General features: G+C 54.2%; 1 protein-coding gene across 1 annotated transcript in view; it reads right to left on the bottom strand.

Moving 5' to 3' along the window:
* mtor (mechanistic target of rapamycin kinase) overlaps positions 1-17,037 on the bottom strand; it is a 103,177-nt gene that overhangs the window by 23,167 nt on the left and 62,973 nt on the right. Inside the window, exons 32-37 of the mRNA XM_056594499.1 lie at positions 15,740-15,855; positions 12,993-13,070; positions 10,546-10,653; positions 8,672-8,797; positions 6,324-6,455; positions 4,637-4,752 (exon numbers count right to left, since the gene is read on the bottom strand). Of these exons, the coding sequence (XP_056450474.1) occupies positions 4,637-4,752; positions 6,324-6,455; positions 8,672-8,797; positions 10,546-10,653; positions 12,993-13,070; positions 15,740-15,855 (676 nt within the window). The remainder of the gene's footprint in view (positions 1-4,636; positions 4,753-6,323; positions 6,456-8,671; positions 8,798-10,545; positions 10,654-12,992; positions 13,071-15,739; positions 15,856-17,037) is intronic.

Raw genomic sequence — 17,037 nt, 5'->3', positions numbered from 1 at the left:
TGGTGGGAGGAGCGGGTGTGTGTGTGTGTGTGTGTGTGAGCATGCGTGCGTGCATATGTGTGCATGCGCTTGTTTGTGCGTGTGTGTGAGTGACAGTGCAGTTAGTACACCAGGTGTGCAGCGTTCCACATGCTGGATGCAGAAAGTGTGCCAAACAGTCTGCAGACGGGGCAGACGTCACTTCCCCCCCCCCCCCCCCCCCCGCCCAACACAACCAGTGTTTAACCCCCCCAGGCCTCCCACTTAAAGCCCCCCGCCGCCTCTGGGGACACGCAGAAACGTCCGTCCAGAGCCACGCCGCCTTGTTGTTCTACGAGACGAACGAGGGGCGGAGAACACAGCAGCACGCGTCTCTGTGGGTGGTGCTGGAGGAGGAGGAGGAGGAGGAGGAGGAGGAGGAGGAGGAGGAGGAGGAGGAGGAGGAGGAGGAGGAGGTGTTGCTGGGCGGAGCGGGAAAGGTGCAGACCAGATGGTAATACTGTATTTTTTACTGTAAGTATGGCCGTCTGCCGCCCTAAATATATAAATATGTGTTCCTAGCCGTGTTCCCCCTGACTGTTCTCGGTTGTCTAGACGCCAGTGATTGCACCGAATGTTTCTCTTCAGGTAGGGGAAAAACAATAGTAAAGGGAAAATAACCCACCGTCAAGAGGGTCTGTGCTTCCATCTCCTATGGGCATCCATTTGAAGTCCCATCTTAATTTGCGAAGGGCTTTAACGGCCGTATTGTAAATAGTTTTACGAGACCGCAAAGTGCGCAAACAACTTCCGCGGGGCTCGGAGGTTCTTAGGAAGCCATCTCTGGAAGCTCTAAACTTTCCCCCACGCTAATCTAATAAGCCGGCCTCACGAGGCTTCCCGACAAAAGGTTTGGAAATGTTCCGGCCCGTGCGACAGCAAAGTGCTCTCGAAGGCAGAGAGATGTTCCATTGTTCCATAGGTGAGGAGACTACAAATGAGGGGTCGATTAGGGGGTTGGGCAGGGTGACCTTTCATTCGGAAGCAGCCGACAGTGAACTTGTACATGTGCGATTAGGTGTGGGTAAGGCATCTTAGCTCGGGGTTCGGACAAAAGAACCTTTCAGGTGGGAGTCAAGCGTAAAAGGTTAACGCTTGTGCTCTGGACGCGTCCAGCCGCCGTTGCCCAACTCGCATACCTGGCCCCCGTTATACCTGGGGGGCGAGGTGCCATGCCCGGGGGGGGATGGTGAGAGAACCTGGGCATGCCCAGCCAGGAGGCTCGGTCTGTGCCAGGCCCGAGATGCAGAAACACAAAGGGCTGGCGGTACGGAGCACTGAGCATGAAGCGCCGGTAGAACGGCAGCGGCGGCGCGGTCGGGTTCCAAGCCGGCTCCTCCGAATGGAAACCAGCGCGGGGCCGCTCCTCAGGTGACCCTCGTGTTTACAGTACGGGCGCCAAGGATCTGCGAGGCGGCGGATTCCCTGACGTCGGCGCGTCGGCCCCCATTTCCCCCGCTGCCGGCGAGCGGTGGTGTGGGACAGTAGTTTGAGTCATCCGCCAGCACCTGCAAGACGTAATGACCCGCTGGCGCCCGGCTACGCTGGAGCTGAACTCTGGCAGCCTCGTGTTCCTAACAGAGGCCCTGGACTGTGACCGCGCCCATAGTACAACGCCACTGAACCAACGTCAGTCTGTGCATCCGTCTCTACAGATAGATCCAGAGATGGTCTTATTTCTTCGGTAATCGGGGCTGAAGGTGAGGACACACCAACGGCGCGGCGAGGAGCTCTGGTCACGCCAGGTTGACACACTCTCAGAGTGAACCCTTTCAGGACAACACTCGGACCATGAACAGGCCTTCATGCCTTTCCTCCGTTTCTCCTTTGAAAGTTAAGGACTGAAACCAAGAAGGTATTTCTGCTGTTACGAGAGTAAATATATGTATAAATACTTTTTTTGGAAATGGCATACCAAATCTGGCAAAGATCAATTCTGGCTACTAGCTTCTACAAAATAGAGCTACTGGCTTCCGCCATAGACGGCTGCAAGTTACTGGCTTTGGGGAGGCGGTGAGCTATAGGCTAGGTGGTGAGCTATAGGCTAGGTGGTGAGCTATAGGCTAGGTGGTGAGCTATAGGCTAGGTGATGAGCTATAGGCTAGGTGGTGCGCTATAGGCTAGGTAGTGCGCTATAGGCTAGGTGGTGAGCTATAGGCTAGGTGATGAGCTATAGGCCAGGTGGTGCGCTATAGGCTAGGTGGTGAGCTATAGGCTAGGTGGTGCGCTATAGGCTAGGTGGTGCGCTATAGGCTAGGTGGTGAGCTATAGGCCAGGTGGTGCGCTATAGGCCAGGTGATGAGCTATAGGCTAGGTGGTGCGCTATAGGCTAGGTGGTGAGCTATAGGCTAGGTGGTGAGCTATAGGCTAGGTGGTGAGCTATAGGCTAGGTGGTGAGCTATAGGCTAGGTGATGAGCTATAGGCCAGGTGGTGCGCTATAGGCTAGGTGGTGAGCTATAGGCTAGGTGGTGAGCTATAGGCTAGGTGATGCGCTATAGGCCCTGAGAGGGTGATGAGCTACAGACTAGGTGGTGAGCTATAGGCTAGGTGGTGAGCTATAGGCTAGGTGCTGCGCTATAGGCTAGGTGATGAGCTAAAGGCTAGGTGATGCGCTATAGGCCCTGAGAGGGTGATGAGCTACAGACTAGGTGGTGAGCTATAGGCTAGGTGGTGAGCTATAGGCTAGGTGGTGAGCTATAGGCTAGGTGATGAGCTATAGGCCAGGTGGTGCGCTATAGGCTAGGTGATGAGCTATAGGCCAGGTGGTGCGCTATAGGCTAGGTGGTGAGCTATAGGCTAGGTGGTGAGCTATAGGCTAGGTGATGCGCTATAGGCCCTGAGAGGGTGATGAGCTACAGACTAGGTGGTGAGCTATAGGCTAGGTGGTGAGCTATAGGCTAGGTGCTGCGCTATAGGCTAGGTGATGAGCTAAAGGCTAGGTGATGCGCTATAGGCCCTGAGAGGGTGATGAGCTACAGACTAGGTGGTGAGCTATAGGCTAGGTGGTTAGCTATAGGCTAGGTGCTGCGCTATAGGCTAGGTGATGAGCTAAAGGCTAGGTGATGCGCTATAGGCCCTGAGAGGGTGATGAGCTACAGACTAGGTGGTGAGCTATAGGCTAGGTCAGGAATGGGCCACTGGCGGCCCGCATCCTCACTCAGTCAGGCCCGCACATCATTTTTACTCAAAAAATAAAATAAAAGAAAGAAAGAATCGAGGTTACAGAAAACTTGGTTCAGAAAGAAGAAAAGCAGAGTATCTGTTCATAGAATTCAAAGGCAAAGCCATGTGTCTAGTTTGCTTAGAAGCGATACGAGTCATGAAAGATTTCCACTTAAGTCGCCACTACAGCTACTACAACTGCCCTGAAGTGAATATCATGCTTGTTGGGTCTGAGTTCATTGGGTTGTTGCACTTAATGTTGGGCCACTGTTTTTCAGTTTAGTGACGTCATTGAATGATGATGTATGCGAGCCCTTTGCACTGATCAAAATACTAACCAATCATGTGGCTGTTTGAGCATGGAAAACATGAAATTAATGTATGTTGGTTCAATCAACATACCGTAAATTGGTTATGAATCTGGAAGATTTAGTAGGTAGTGGCCCCCCCAAAAATGCACCAGAATACAGGAAATCATATCCAACTAATTCAAAAATGTGTAGCTTCTCTCAGTTTACCTCTAGTTGAAGTATACAGTCACATGGCCCTCTGATGGGGATGATGAAGAATTGTGGCCCTCTTTATCATGAAAGTTGCCCATCCCTGGGCTAGGTGATGCGCTATAGACCCTGAGGGGGTGGTGAGCTACAGGCTAGGTGGTGAGCTACAGGCTAGGTGATGAGCTACAGGCTAGGTGGTGAGCTACAGGCTAGGTGGTGAGCTACAGGCTAGGTGGTGAGCTATAGGCCCTGAGGGGGTGGTGAGCTACAGGCTAGGTGGTGAGCTACAGGCTAGGTGGTGAGCTACAGGCTAGGTGGTGAGCTACAGGCTAGGTGATGAGCTATAGGCCCTGAGGGGGTGGTGAGCTACAGGCTAGGTGGTGAGCTACAGGCTAGGTGGTGAGCTACAGGCTAGGTGATGAGCTATAGGCCCTGAGGGGGTGGTGAGCTACAGGCTAGGTGGTGAGCTATAGGCTAGGTGGTGAGCTATAGGCTAGGTGATGAGCTACAGGCTAGGTGGTGAGCTATAGGCTAGGTGATGAGCTACAGGCTAGGTGGTGAGCTATAGGCTAGGTGGTGAGCTATAGGCTAGGTGATGAGCTACAGGCTAGGTGGTGAGCTATAGGCTAGGTGATGAGCTATAGGCCCTGAGAGCGTGATGAGCTACAGGCTAGGTGGTGAGCTATAGGCTAGGTGATGAGCTACAGGCTAGGTGGTGAGCTATAGGCTAGGTGATGAGCTACAGGCTAGGTGATGCGCTATAGGCCCTGAGAGGGTGATGAGCTACAGGCTAGGTGGTGAGCTATAGGCTAGGTGATGAGCTACAGGCTAGGTGGTGAGCTATAGGCTAGGTGGTGATGTATAGGCCCTGAGAGGGTGATGAGCGACAGGCTAGGTGGTGAGCTACAGGCTAGGTGGTGATGTATAGGCCCTGAGGGGGTGGTGAGATACTGACCTGGCCATGAGCTTGTGGAGCTCTTGCTTGTGCTGCTGATCTTCGGCGGCGATGGCGTGCTGCGCCTGCTGCTGCATGCCCTGCACAAAGTGCTGCATGTGCTGGAAGGCTTCGATCTAGAGGGGCACACCACAAACACGTTACACACACTTTACACACACATGTGGCAGCGCTGCGTTTTTCCAGGCAACAAACAACAACAACACCAACGCATTCCCAAGGGGCGCGTAATCTCCCCCATTCCTGTTTTCTCGCATGAGATAGGGTTAAAGACGGCGGCGATGGTGGCTGAGGTCAATTGAGCTAAATGGTTTAAGGACTGGTGGTTGTTTCCACGTCGTTAGTCTGGATTGTGAACTTCAAGCAGAGCCCGACCGGTGGTTCGTGGAGGTGCCAATGTTTCTGGAGAAACGCAAACCGCGGATCTGTTCAGCGCCCGCGGAACTGCAGACTTCTCGCCGTTGCCTTCTTGTTTATCCACCTCGCCAGAACAATCGCAAAAATCAGGAGACGGGTGTGGGGGGAGGGGGAGGGGGAGGGGGGGGGGGGGAGGGGGAGGGGCGGGGCGACGTCATGCATCGGCATGACGACCAGCGCTAAACAAAGCTAACGGATGACAGATGCTGGAGCAAGAGCACATGATCCGAGGATTTAACTCCTTGTCAACGACGGCTCACGGACACCCCAACGTTCGGTCATGGAACCCCGTAAAACACGACGGAACGCCGGGACCAGGGGTTTGGGGGGAGGGGACAGTGAGGTGGAGGGAGGGGGGGGGGGCGGGGGATCTGGGGGTGTGGACGGGGGGAGACCGGGGGTGGGAGTGAGCGCATGCACCAGCGCTGTAAATGACCGGCCCCGGCGTGGTGAGCACCACAGCGGGCCCCTGCGCTGGTGTCGGCCCCCCGCCCCCCCCCCCCAGCCCTGGTGTCCCCCCCCCCCCCCCAGCCCTGGTGTCCCCCCCCCCCAGCCCCGGTGTCGGGCGGGCAGTCACACTTACCTCAGCCCCCGTCACACACGGCCCTTAATGAGCCCTGGGAGAAGGAGCCACAACCACTTAGAGGGGCGACACCTGGCTGAGGGGAAAACAACACGGGGGGGGGCTGCGTGGCGGGTGTTTGGGGGAGGGGGGGCTGCGAGAAGAAAAAAATAAGGGTGCCAGACCGAAAAGAAGAAAGTTCAGCCGCTGCGATGTTATTGGCTGGGTGGGGTTGGGTCTCTGGTCGAGTGTTGGGGTGGGGGGGGAAATACATGTCCTGTACAACGTTTTTCAGTTTCAACACCTGTACTTCTGACTAGTAGGGGGGGGGGGGGGGGCTGTTTGGGTGGGGATGCAGAATGGGGAAGTAACCACGGCAACGGCGGAAGCCAACAGGGAGAACGCCACTGAGCCGAAGAAGAAAATAAAAATAAAAAGAAGCAGGAGGAGGAGGAAGAGGAAGAGGAAGAGGAGGCGGGAGAGGAGGCGGAGGGAGAGGAGGAGGAGGAGGAGAAGGGAGAGGAATAGGAGGAGGAGGAGGAGGCTGAGGAGGAAGAGGAGGAGGAGGAGGAGGAGGCGGAGGGAGAGGGAGAGGAGGAGGAGGAGAAGGGAGAGGAGGAGGAGGAGGAGGAGGAGGAGGCTGAGGAGGAAGAGGAAGAGGAAGAGGAGGAGGAGGAGGAGGGGGAGGAGGTTTCCACGGCGACCCACCTTCAGCGTGCTCTTCCACATGTACTTCATGTAGGCGTAGGTGACGTGGGGGTGTGTGGTGGGCAGCGGGTGGTCCAGCTGCTTGGACGGGTCCACCCCCAGGAGCAGGACCAGGGTCTTGTGGGCCAGCGCCTGGGGACACACAGGAGGTCGGATCACACGTTAGCGTCACGCCGAGGACCACGCGGGCCTGGCGGGCTGGCCGTCGCCCTGCGTGGCTCGCTGACTGAACGTGTGCATGAATGGATGAATGAATGGGTGAATGTTGGGCAATATTGTAAAGTGCTCGGAGCGGCCGCTGGATAGAAAAGAGCTGTATAAATGCGGTCCATTTACATTAAGGGTACGTTCATATAAGATACTGCACCTTAACGAATAAATTAATAAAACAGAGTATTCAAATGATTGATGTATTTTTTGATGTAATAGTATAACGTGATGTTTTATACCGTTCTGAAGTTGAACAGAATTTTTTAATTTCCACGTCTCCCTGACGAGCTATAGGCTGGAGGCGGGTTGACACGGACTCGTTAGCTGCTGCTAACGGGACAGCCCACCCCAGGCTGGGGGGGACGGGACAGGAAGGGGTTCTGTTTCCCCCATGGGGGATCAACGGCCCCTGCAGCCCCCTACAGTGTGTGTGTGTGTGTGTGTGTGTGTGTGTGTGTGTGTGTGTGTGTGTGTGTGTGTGTGTGTGTGTGTGTGTGTGTGTGTGTGTGTGTGTGTGTGTGTGTGTGTGTGTGTGTGTGTGTGTGTGTGTGTGAGAGAGAGACAAGAAAGATAAGCAGGGAAACCCTCCAAGAAACCCCTTCCCTCCTCTTCTTCCCCCTTCCATCCTCTTCCTCCTCCTTCCCAAACCCCCAAAGGGGACATCTTATAAAACAGTGGGGTCATTCTTCGATCTCCGCATTCCTCCCCCCTCTGCCTCCCTCCCTCCCCCCCTCCCCCCCAGTCAAGGCCTAATCACCTTTCCACCCAGTGAGCGTTTGATGTCGGGCACAATTAGCCAATCACAGCTCTTTCCTTCCGATGACATCATGGGGCTTCTGGTGTGCACGTGTGTATGTATATGCCAACTCTTGTCATTTTCTAAGTGTGTGTGTGGGTGTCTGTGTTTCTCTGTGTGTTTGACTGTACGCGTGTGTATATATATGTGTGTTTGACTGTATGCGTGTGTATGTGTGTGTGTGTGTGTGTGTGTGTCAGTGTGTTTGACTGTGTGTTTGTTTGTTACTGTGTATGTGTGTGTGTGTGTGTGCATGCCCGTGTGTGTGTGTGTGTGTGTGTGTGTGTGTGTGTGTGTGTGTGTGTGTGTGTGTGTGTGTGTGTGTGTGTGTGTGTGTGTTTGACTGTGTGTGTTTGTTTGTTACAGTGTATGTGTTGGTGTGTGTGCGCGTGTGATTGTGTGTGACAGAGCGCCAGTGGAAAGCAGGGTGTACTGCCTTTGGATCTGGTACAATCACTAGGAATAACAGTGAGGTAACCGCTGGGGGGGGGGGGGGGGGGGGGGGGGGGGGGGGGGGGGGGGGGGGGGGGCTGGGCTGATAGAGGCTCTCTAAACACGCTGGGGGGGGGGGGAGTTGACAGTGTGATTCCACTGCCGGCCTCCAGCTGAGAGGGGGAAGAGGGGGTTCATTCGGCCTGACAGAAGCCGTCTTAATCAGTTTCAGACCACAGTGCTGAGGAGGTTCTTGGACAAGGTAGATGGTGGATGAACTGCATCGATACAGCAGCGCTTTTCTACCCAGCGGCCACTCAAAGTGCTTCGCAATATCGCCCAACATTCACCCATTCATTCACCCATTCATTCACCCATTCCCACGCCGAGGCCAGTGTCAGCCGTGCAAGGCGACAGCCGGCTCGTCAGGAGCAGTCGGGGTGAGGCTTCTCGCTCCGGGACACCTCGACACTAGGAGGAGACTGGGATCTAACTGGCAACCTTCCGGTCACCAGCCGAGCCACATGCCGCCCAATACCAAAGGGCTCCATCTGCCCCAGGCTGGGGTAGATGTGGTGTAGGTGCAGACTGCTTGCACGCCAGTGTCCAGGACGATACTAGACCAAAGTACGGGGGGAAGACACCGTGACACAGAAGATAGAAGACCGGGGGTAAGGGGGTGCATCGCTACGGGTGTACGACCCCCAGCTGGAAGGCATCCTAGAGACAGATATTTTAACCCCTTCCTCAGAGAGGGAATGACTGTCGGCTCTGCAAGGTCTCCTGGTGAGAAGGGGAGGGGGAACGGGGCGCTGCTGGGGGGGTACTCCCCAGGGGAGGGGGGACGGGGGTCTGCAGGGGGGGTACTCCCCAGGGGAGGGGGGACGGGGGGCTGCAGGGGGGTACTCACCAGACGACCGCTCTTGCCACACAGGCTGGCGTACTTGAGCCAGGTCCTCATGTCCTCGTGGGGGTTGATGACCAGCGAGCGAACCATCAGGATCCTCTGCCAGTCCTCGACGATGCGCTGACAGCCCTGTGGGGGGGGGAGGGGGGGGGGGGGGGGGGAGAGAGAGAGCGAGAGTTTTGTTATTAAGTTGTTGTTTACCTTTCTACCGTGCCTTGGCTATATTAAAATCAAATGTAATTTAATAGTGAGGCAGGCGAGACATAGAGAGACATCCAGGAAGAGGGAGATGCACAGAGTGGGAGCCATAAGCTTACACTCTAACTACAAACACAGTTGAGAGGATACAGATACTTTAAAGATAAACTAAAGACCCTGGATTATGAGGCATGGAGAAGTGGAGCAGGGGGGAGAGGAGGGAGGGGAGAGGAGGGGGAGAGGAGGAGGAGCAGGGGGGAGAGGAGGAGGGGGAGCAGGGAGGAGAGATGGACCACCGACACCACAGAGTATCCTGCGGTGGATCTTTTCTTATCTTTTGGCTCGCTCTCTTGGGCACACATGCACCAAAGCAATATTTCACACAGATACACGAACACATGCTGGAGGCAGGCTTCAGTCTTTATTTTAGTTCTTTGACAACATAGAGAGAGAGAGAGAGACATTGATAGAGTGCCACCGGCAGACAGGGAGAGAGAGTAACTGAGAGAGCGTTAATGACTCAAAGATGTGAGGGTCAAACAGACAGACAGACAGACAGAGAGAGAGAGTCAGAGAGAGAGACAGAGAGAAAGAGACAGAGAGAGAGAGAGAGAGACCGACAGTACAGTAAGAAGGGGCTGGGACGATGGACAGAATGAGAGACAGGTGAGAAGCGAGGAGCAGTAGTGACGCCAGGACAGATGTGTGTGGTTTGGGTTAGCTGCTAATAAATCACTCCAGTGAACGAGCGAGCACGCACACACGGGCAGTCATACGCACGCACGCACACACATAAGCACCCACACAAGCATGCACACAGACAGACAGACACACGTGCGCATGCACAGAGACACACTCTGGTAGTGCCATTATGGGGCCCAGGTCTGCTGTGTGTGTGCGTGTGTGCGTCAGTGTCTTGGGTGTTTTTCCTGTGTAGCCCTCTCCTACCCGGCCTTCATCTTTTATGAATGGAAAAAAAACGTCAAGACGCCGTGAAGAGTTCAAGCCTTTACTACAAACAGAGGTCCACGTGATCATGTGTGTGTGTGTGTGTGTGTGCTTGTGTGTGTGCTTGCAGGTTCGCGTGTGGAAGATAGTGAAAGGACAGGGGGGGGGGGGGCAGTAAAACCTATATGCGTGTATACGACCGTCACCCAGGACGTAAACAGAACTTGTTTGTCTGTTGTCAAGGCGACGGGAGCCAGATCTAACCCATTTCCAAAACATCGGCTCTCAGCAGGAGAGCTGTCAGAGGAACCAGAGCAGTCCCGACCCTCAGGAACGCTGGGCCCGCACATCAAACAATGCTCTGATCATCACAGAGCCCCCCCCAGAGAGCAGCCACGCACTGCACACACACACACACACACACACACACACACACACACACACACACACACACACACACACACACACACACACACACACACACACACACACACACACACACACACACACACACACACACACATACAGACTCATATACAAACCCACTTAAAGTACACTCTTTAGAGTTAAGTGTTGGAAGAAACTCGTTTGGTTCAGAGTTGATTGCTCTGATCGAAATGCATTTTGAGAGCGAGACACTTTGCCACGTTTTGAATGCAGACCAATGAGTTCTCATGTAAAGAGACACCACACGTGTGTGTGTGTATGTCTGTGTGTGTGTGTGTCTCTACCTGTAGTCTCTCCCACCAGGTGTCTCGGATGATGTCCCTCCTCTCTGGGACCAGTTTGTACTGGATCACCTCCTCCAGCTCCGACAGCATCTGGCACGACACCATGGCCTGGAAACACACACACACACACACACACACACACACACACACACACACACACACACACACACACACACACACACACACACACACACACACACACACACACACACACACACACACACACACACACACGTGTCAACACAATGCTTTTTATTCATGACTGATGTGTGGTGAGAGGGCTGGATTATCCATTATTTATCCGCCTGTACACCTGAGAGCAAGCAAACCATATCTACGATCATGTTATGATATCATATGATAAATGACTCCCACAGATTCCCAATCTTCATATCCCATGTCATGACATCAATCTTATCTTATGAGCTGCATGATGTCACTGGATATCAATACTGGGAGAGCGAGAGTCCTCAGAGGCCGAATCAGAGCAGACGGAGGCCGGCTCCTGGACCGGGAGGCAATGGAGGGCAGCAGGCAGGCCTAGCTCTGTCTGACGGCTGGTCCCGGGCCCCAGGACGGACCAGGATCCAGGCCTAGTTCTGTCTGACGGCTGGTCCCGGGCCCCAGGACGGACCAGGATCCAGGCCTAGCTCTGTCTGACGGCTGGTCCCGGGCCCCAGAACGGACCAGATCCAGGCCGAGCTCTGTCTGACGGCTGGTACTGGTACCCCAGGACGGACCAGATCCAGGCCGAGCTCTGTCTGACGGCTGGTCCTCGACCCCAGGACGGACCAGATCCAGGCCGAGCTCTGTCTGACGGCTGGTCCTCGACCCCAGGACGGACCAGATCCAGGGAGGCAACCCCTCCCTGAGCACAACCAGACACACACAGGCCTCTCAACGGATCCACCGGCAGCCAAACCCAGGGGCGGATCAGTGGCGGAGGAGTGGAGGAGTGGAGGAGGAGGGGTGGGTTTTGAGGAGGAGTAGATGAGGATGTAACAAGGAGAAGATGAGTAGGAATAGATTATGAGCAGGAAAAGCTATGAGGAGAGGTAGATGGGAAGGAGTAGAGGAAGAGGACTTGATGAGGATTAGACGTGTGGAAGAACGGACGAGGAGGAGGAGGAGGAGGGCGACGCGTCCTTTCCGTTCAATCAGCGTCAGAAAACGCTTTCATCAAGAGTCCTCCTCCTCCTCCTCCTCCTCACAGACGGATAAATAAACGCAACGTCAACCGCCCGATGCAGATGTGGAAGGTTCCAGCGTGCCAACATCTGTCCTAAGGAAACAGCCTCTTCTGTTCTCTGGCCCGGGCCGGGGGAACACGGTCGCACCGCCGCACACAAACCGCCGGGACAGAGGAAGAGGAAGAGGAGCAGGTGGGGGTGGGGGGAGGGGGGAGGGGGGGGGGGAGGAGGAGGTGGGGGGGGCGTCCACAGCCTCACGGCGGACGGGGGTGTGAGAGACGTCCGCAGCGCCGTTCCAAGTACAACAGGACGTGACGGAGGGATTAGAGGAGAGGAGTGTGCTGCTTTTATTGATCCCTCAGGATTGGATTTCCGCGGGATCACGTGGGGCGTTGTGAACGCTCCGTCTGTCCTCGAGTTGTGTCTGCCGATGTGCGGCCAAGCGCTGCTCTTTCCAGCGCCAGCCTAACGACAAGAGAGTTCCGGGGACAGAGCGATATACACGTCTGCGGCTACTATTGCTTGAATAAATCTGACAGTACACTCCCAAGAAGTTATAATGAAGGCTGTAAAACGCAGTAAATCTGAATATTATGGGATGGGATCAAAGGCAATCCGTCGACTTGGTCGTCCATCAACATCGCTCACCAGCGGTTGTCTTGGTGTTGCATGCTGCTCAGTCTGCTACTATGAAGGAGCTGCCTGGCAGGCCATGTTGTAACGGCAGGAATTTCCCACGGTGCAGAAGGAGGCATTAGCATAACGTAACATAATGTGGAGCGCTGCACGGCGGCTACCCAGAGGCGGTCCTCGGGCTGACGCGGAACGCCTATGAACCACTCTGAAGCAGGCAGCGTGTTGCAGAAGCAGGCATGGATGAGGTTCTCTCAGAGGAGGTTGGTGCTTCTCTCAGAGAAAGGGTGGTGGTTCTCTCAGAGAAGGTTGGTGGTTCTCTCAGAGAAAGGGTGGTGGTTCTCTCAGAGAAGGTTGGTGGTTCTCTCAGAGAAAGGGTGGTGGTTCTCTCAGAGAAAGGGTGGTGGTTCTCTCAGAGAAGGTTGGTGGTTCTCTCAGAGAAAGGGTGGTGGTTCTCTCAGAGAAGGTTGGTGGTTCTCTCAGAGAAGGTTGGTGGTTCTCTCAGAGAAGGTTGGTGGTTCTCTCAGAGAAGGTTGGTGGTTCTCTCAGAGAAGGGTTCAACCTGTGAGGGAGCTGGGGTTGGATGAGGGCTCGGTGGGTCGGTGTCTGGCGGGCAGAACTCACCCCGTAGGCCCGACTGTAGCTCTCCCCGGCCATGGCTGTCAGCTCCGCATCCAGCAGGTCTCTGGCCTTATCGATGCACTGCAAACACAAGACGCACACAGTTAGAAGGGGGCACGTGAACTCTGAAAGGGTTTTTTTTGCAAAGAAATGCCCGCCTTGGATACATCTGCCCTGTAATGTGTCTGTGGTGATAAAACGAGGCTTGGTTCCTGCTGGGGGGTCGAAACGGGGGGGGGGGGGCTGTGGTCGAAGGGCCCACGCGAGGCGCCACCTGGTTCCCTCACGTCCAAACGTTTATTTATCCTCGGTTGGTTTGACACTTTTAGTTTTTCAAACCTTTTGTTCAAATAAACATTATGCTCTTTGCACGAGAGGCGGCTGTGGTATAATTGATGTTGGTGGTCACCTCTTTAAACACCGTTTCCTCCTTCGGCGCTCGCATGCAAAATACTGATTATGAAAAACCATCAACTGTTTACAAAGCTTCTAGTGGAAAACAAATGACGAGTTCCAAAGCTTTTACCTCCAAACCTCTGGAGGTTCATCACTGAACTGCTGGTGGGCTGTAGCCGCGCGGCATCTCCTTGGAAGTAGCAGGATGTGTCTTATTCTGGGAAACGACTACCTCAGGGAGTACCCTGACGCATTGCTGCAACTCGCTAAGCAAGCGTTCACCTGCCCTGACACACACACCCACGCCCCACCTCTGATGACCTCGGTTGTTTAGCAAACAGCCCTCCCTGGAGCCCAATCCCTGGGGGCCACTAACTGGCAGAACACACACGAGTGTTTGACAAACAGAATGTGACGGTACAACTCGACGTCTCCCAAGACAAATAAACCCCCAAAAAAAATAAAGGGAGAAAACGGTAAAGGGGCATGGCGGAGGCCAAGTTCAGAGGTGACATCTCAGATAGGTCTGACCCCCGGTCTCAATGCTCCGACTTGAGACGGTAACTCTGATCCATGACACCTCAGGGCCTGGTGGGGGGGGGGGGGGGGGGGGGGGGATCGGTTTACACTGGAGACCACTAGCCTGGGTAGCCCCCCGCCCATTCTGCCGGCGATTCGAGTTCGCCCTGCAGAAGGGTCTGGAGAAGAGCGATACATTTCTTTCTGCTTCCGATACGTTTTTGCGGGAGCCAATCACCAAGCTGGCTTCCCCTGGCACGCTATTGGCTGGTTTTACACAGTGACGAGAGGGAAGCGGCAGCAAGCAGCCAATTGAGTAGAGTCAATTGAACAAGGCCCGTTGATCACGCCTCTTGAGCTGAAGAAAATGACAGCAGCTTCCCCAGACCAAGCTCAATCATAGATTGAGCTTGGTCTGGGGAAGCTGCTGTCATTTTCTAAGCCAGGCTAGTACCACTGCACTGGAGACGGACTGACTCACCGTAGCGTCAGACGGCTGACTGGCCTGATGAATGTGGGACCGAGGGTCAGAGTGCGAAGCGAACACGAATAATAAACCTCTGTTCTCCGTCGTCACCGTCAGTGGGATCAGAGCGTGGAGGCAGCGGAGGGTTAAACCGCGTGGCTCCGCTCTGGACGGGCTTTCAGCAGACGGGGGAAGAACTTTATTGTGGAGCAGTAAAATCGCGGATGAGATTATTCCAGCCATGTCTGGTTCTTCACGTTATTTCTGTAATCGTCGAGGAATTTATAGTCAGATTTCATAAAGTGTGGGGGGGGGGGGGGGGGGGGGGTACGCCTCTACACAACCGAGCTTCCATGACCAAATGTCTGGTTATTGGAGAGGAGAAGGTCTGGAAGGTGGAGGAGTTGGTCTGGAAGGTGGAGGAGTTGGTCTGGAAGGTGGAGGAGGCGGTCTGGAAGGTGGAGGAGGCGGTCTGGAAGGTGGAGGAGTTGGTCTGGAAGGTGGAGGAGGCAGTCTGGAAGGTGGAGGCCCCACCTCGGGCTGCGACCGGCCTCATCTTGGGCTGATTGGACGAATCCTAGCAACCACACCTGGAGCTAATCTCTAAATAAGCATGGGGCTAATTTAGGGCTGTAGGGTTAGGGTGCGCAGAGGGTGGGTTTAGGGGCAGGGTGGGGTAACACTGAGTGTCTTGGGGGTGAGGTGGGGCTGGACAGGTGTGCATCACTGTTAAGGTACAGGCCTGTGTTTGCATGCAGACTAACCAACGACGCGGTGTAGGAAGACGAATCTCTCTCTGGGAGCGCAGCTAAACCTGATCCTTCAACGCTCTGCAAGCCCCCCCACTCTCGCCTCAGAGGTTCGGAGCGGGGGCTCAGGTGATTTATGATTTACGTTTCCTCACCGAGGAGGAACGACGTTGAGAACGAGAGACAGAGGGGGCGTATTGTGGGCTTTGTTCCTTTAAAATTAAACACCCGAGCCAAATGAGAATTCAAACCGGGGACTGGAGCCGGACTTGGGTTGTTTCTACATCTCGATGCTGTGTCTTTTCTCCCACCGGGTTTTACGGCCCAAATTAACATTTCATGCGTTCTTCTATAAAGTCTAATGCATGTAGCAGCAGCAGCAGCAAGAACAGAGCCCTTATGGGCTGTTAATTACACACAGACTCAGACACACAGACTCAGACAGACACATAGACTGAGACAGACAGACAGACTCAGAGAGACAGACACTCAGATAAATACAGATAGACACAGACAGACAGACAGACAGACAGACAGACAGACAGACAGACAGACGCACACACACACACACACACACACACGGTCTGTAGTGGGTGGATAGTGGTGGTGACGGCACTCACCTGCTGGGCCAATGAGAAGAGGTCCTGATGCAGGGCTAAGACGGCTCTGTAGAAGGCTCCGTCGTGCGTGTCTCTAGGGATCATGCATGTGTATTCCTCCATGCTGTCCCAGTGGCCTGGGGAACACATCAGGTCATCACACATGAGTACCAGCTCTCCAACACATTGAGAAGGGTTCAAGGAAAGGATTCCTGCAGAATAGGCCAAACAGTGTGGGGGGATGCCACGTGGAACCTCATATACACTAAATGTCCTGTAATGAAAGGGCACATTTCCCTGTCAGTCATGAGATGGAAAAAATGAAAGGATGGAAAAGGACAATATTAATGGAGAGCTCACTGTAGTGACTTCATAATATAATATAATCACGATGTTATGATAAGAGCATGTGATGGGTGGACTCAGTTCACAGGCGTGTGACCGCGAGAAGAGAACTACAAATTATCTTGGGTGGTGGTGATGGGGACAAGACCTGGATCTAGCCCAAATCGAGAGGTTTCTGAGGCTAATCTGGCATTGAATTAAACAAATTGGTCTTGGAGGGAAATACTTTAATCTTAAGCGATTTGAGCGTCTGTGTCAACAAACCACAAAGTTATGAACACAAAACATAATGGCGGTATAATGTTTTTCACTGCTCTCAGACTACATTCCTAAAGTCTACTGGTCCAGAAGGCATTACCAGCATCCAGGCCTGGCCTGCCTACAGACTCCAGGCCTGCCTACAGACTCCAGGCCTGCCTACAGACTCCAGGCCTGCCTACAGACTCCAGGCCTGCCTACAGACTCCAGGCCTGCCTGCAGACTCCAGGCCTGCCTGCAGACTCCAGGCCTGCCTGCAGACTCCAGGCCTGCCTGCAGACTCCAGGCCTGCCTGCAGACTCCAGGCCTGCCTACAGACTCCAGGCCTGCCTACAGACTCCAGGCCTGCCTACAGACTCCAGGCCTGCCTACCGTCCACACCACCTCTATATACCTATCTATACCACAATGCATCATTTGATGCTTTGCTGCCAATCATTGTTGATGATACTTCTAAATCGTTGTTTTGCCATGTCTAGCATGGGCAGTTTCAAACAGCGATGTCACCCCATAATGACATAATAACTTCACGAATAATTACTAAGCAGTGGCAAAAAAGCGACCAAAATCCTTCATTTACTGTATGCTACAAAATGGAGGCGGACATTAGGATGTGAGGCCCTGATGTACAAGCCCCTACGTCCGAAGCTCTACATGTGTACTGCAACCTGTATCCTCCCCCACCCGTGAGCCCTCTGCCTGACCTCACCGTTACT

The sequence above is a fragment of the Gadus chalcogrammus genome, chromosome 1 (assembly GCF_026213295.1).
Source record: "Gadus chalcogrammus isolate NIFS_2021 chromosome 1, NIFS_Gcha_1.0, whole genome shotgun sequence".
Classification (NCBI taxonomy): domain Eukaryota; kingdom Metazoa; phylum Chordata; class Actinopteri; order Gadiformes; family Gadidae; genus Gadus; species Gadus chalcogrammus.
This window is presented reverse-complemented; position numbering and strand designations above follow the sequence as displayed.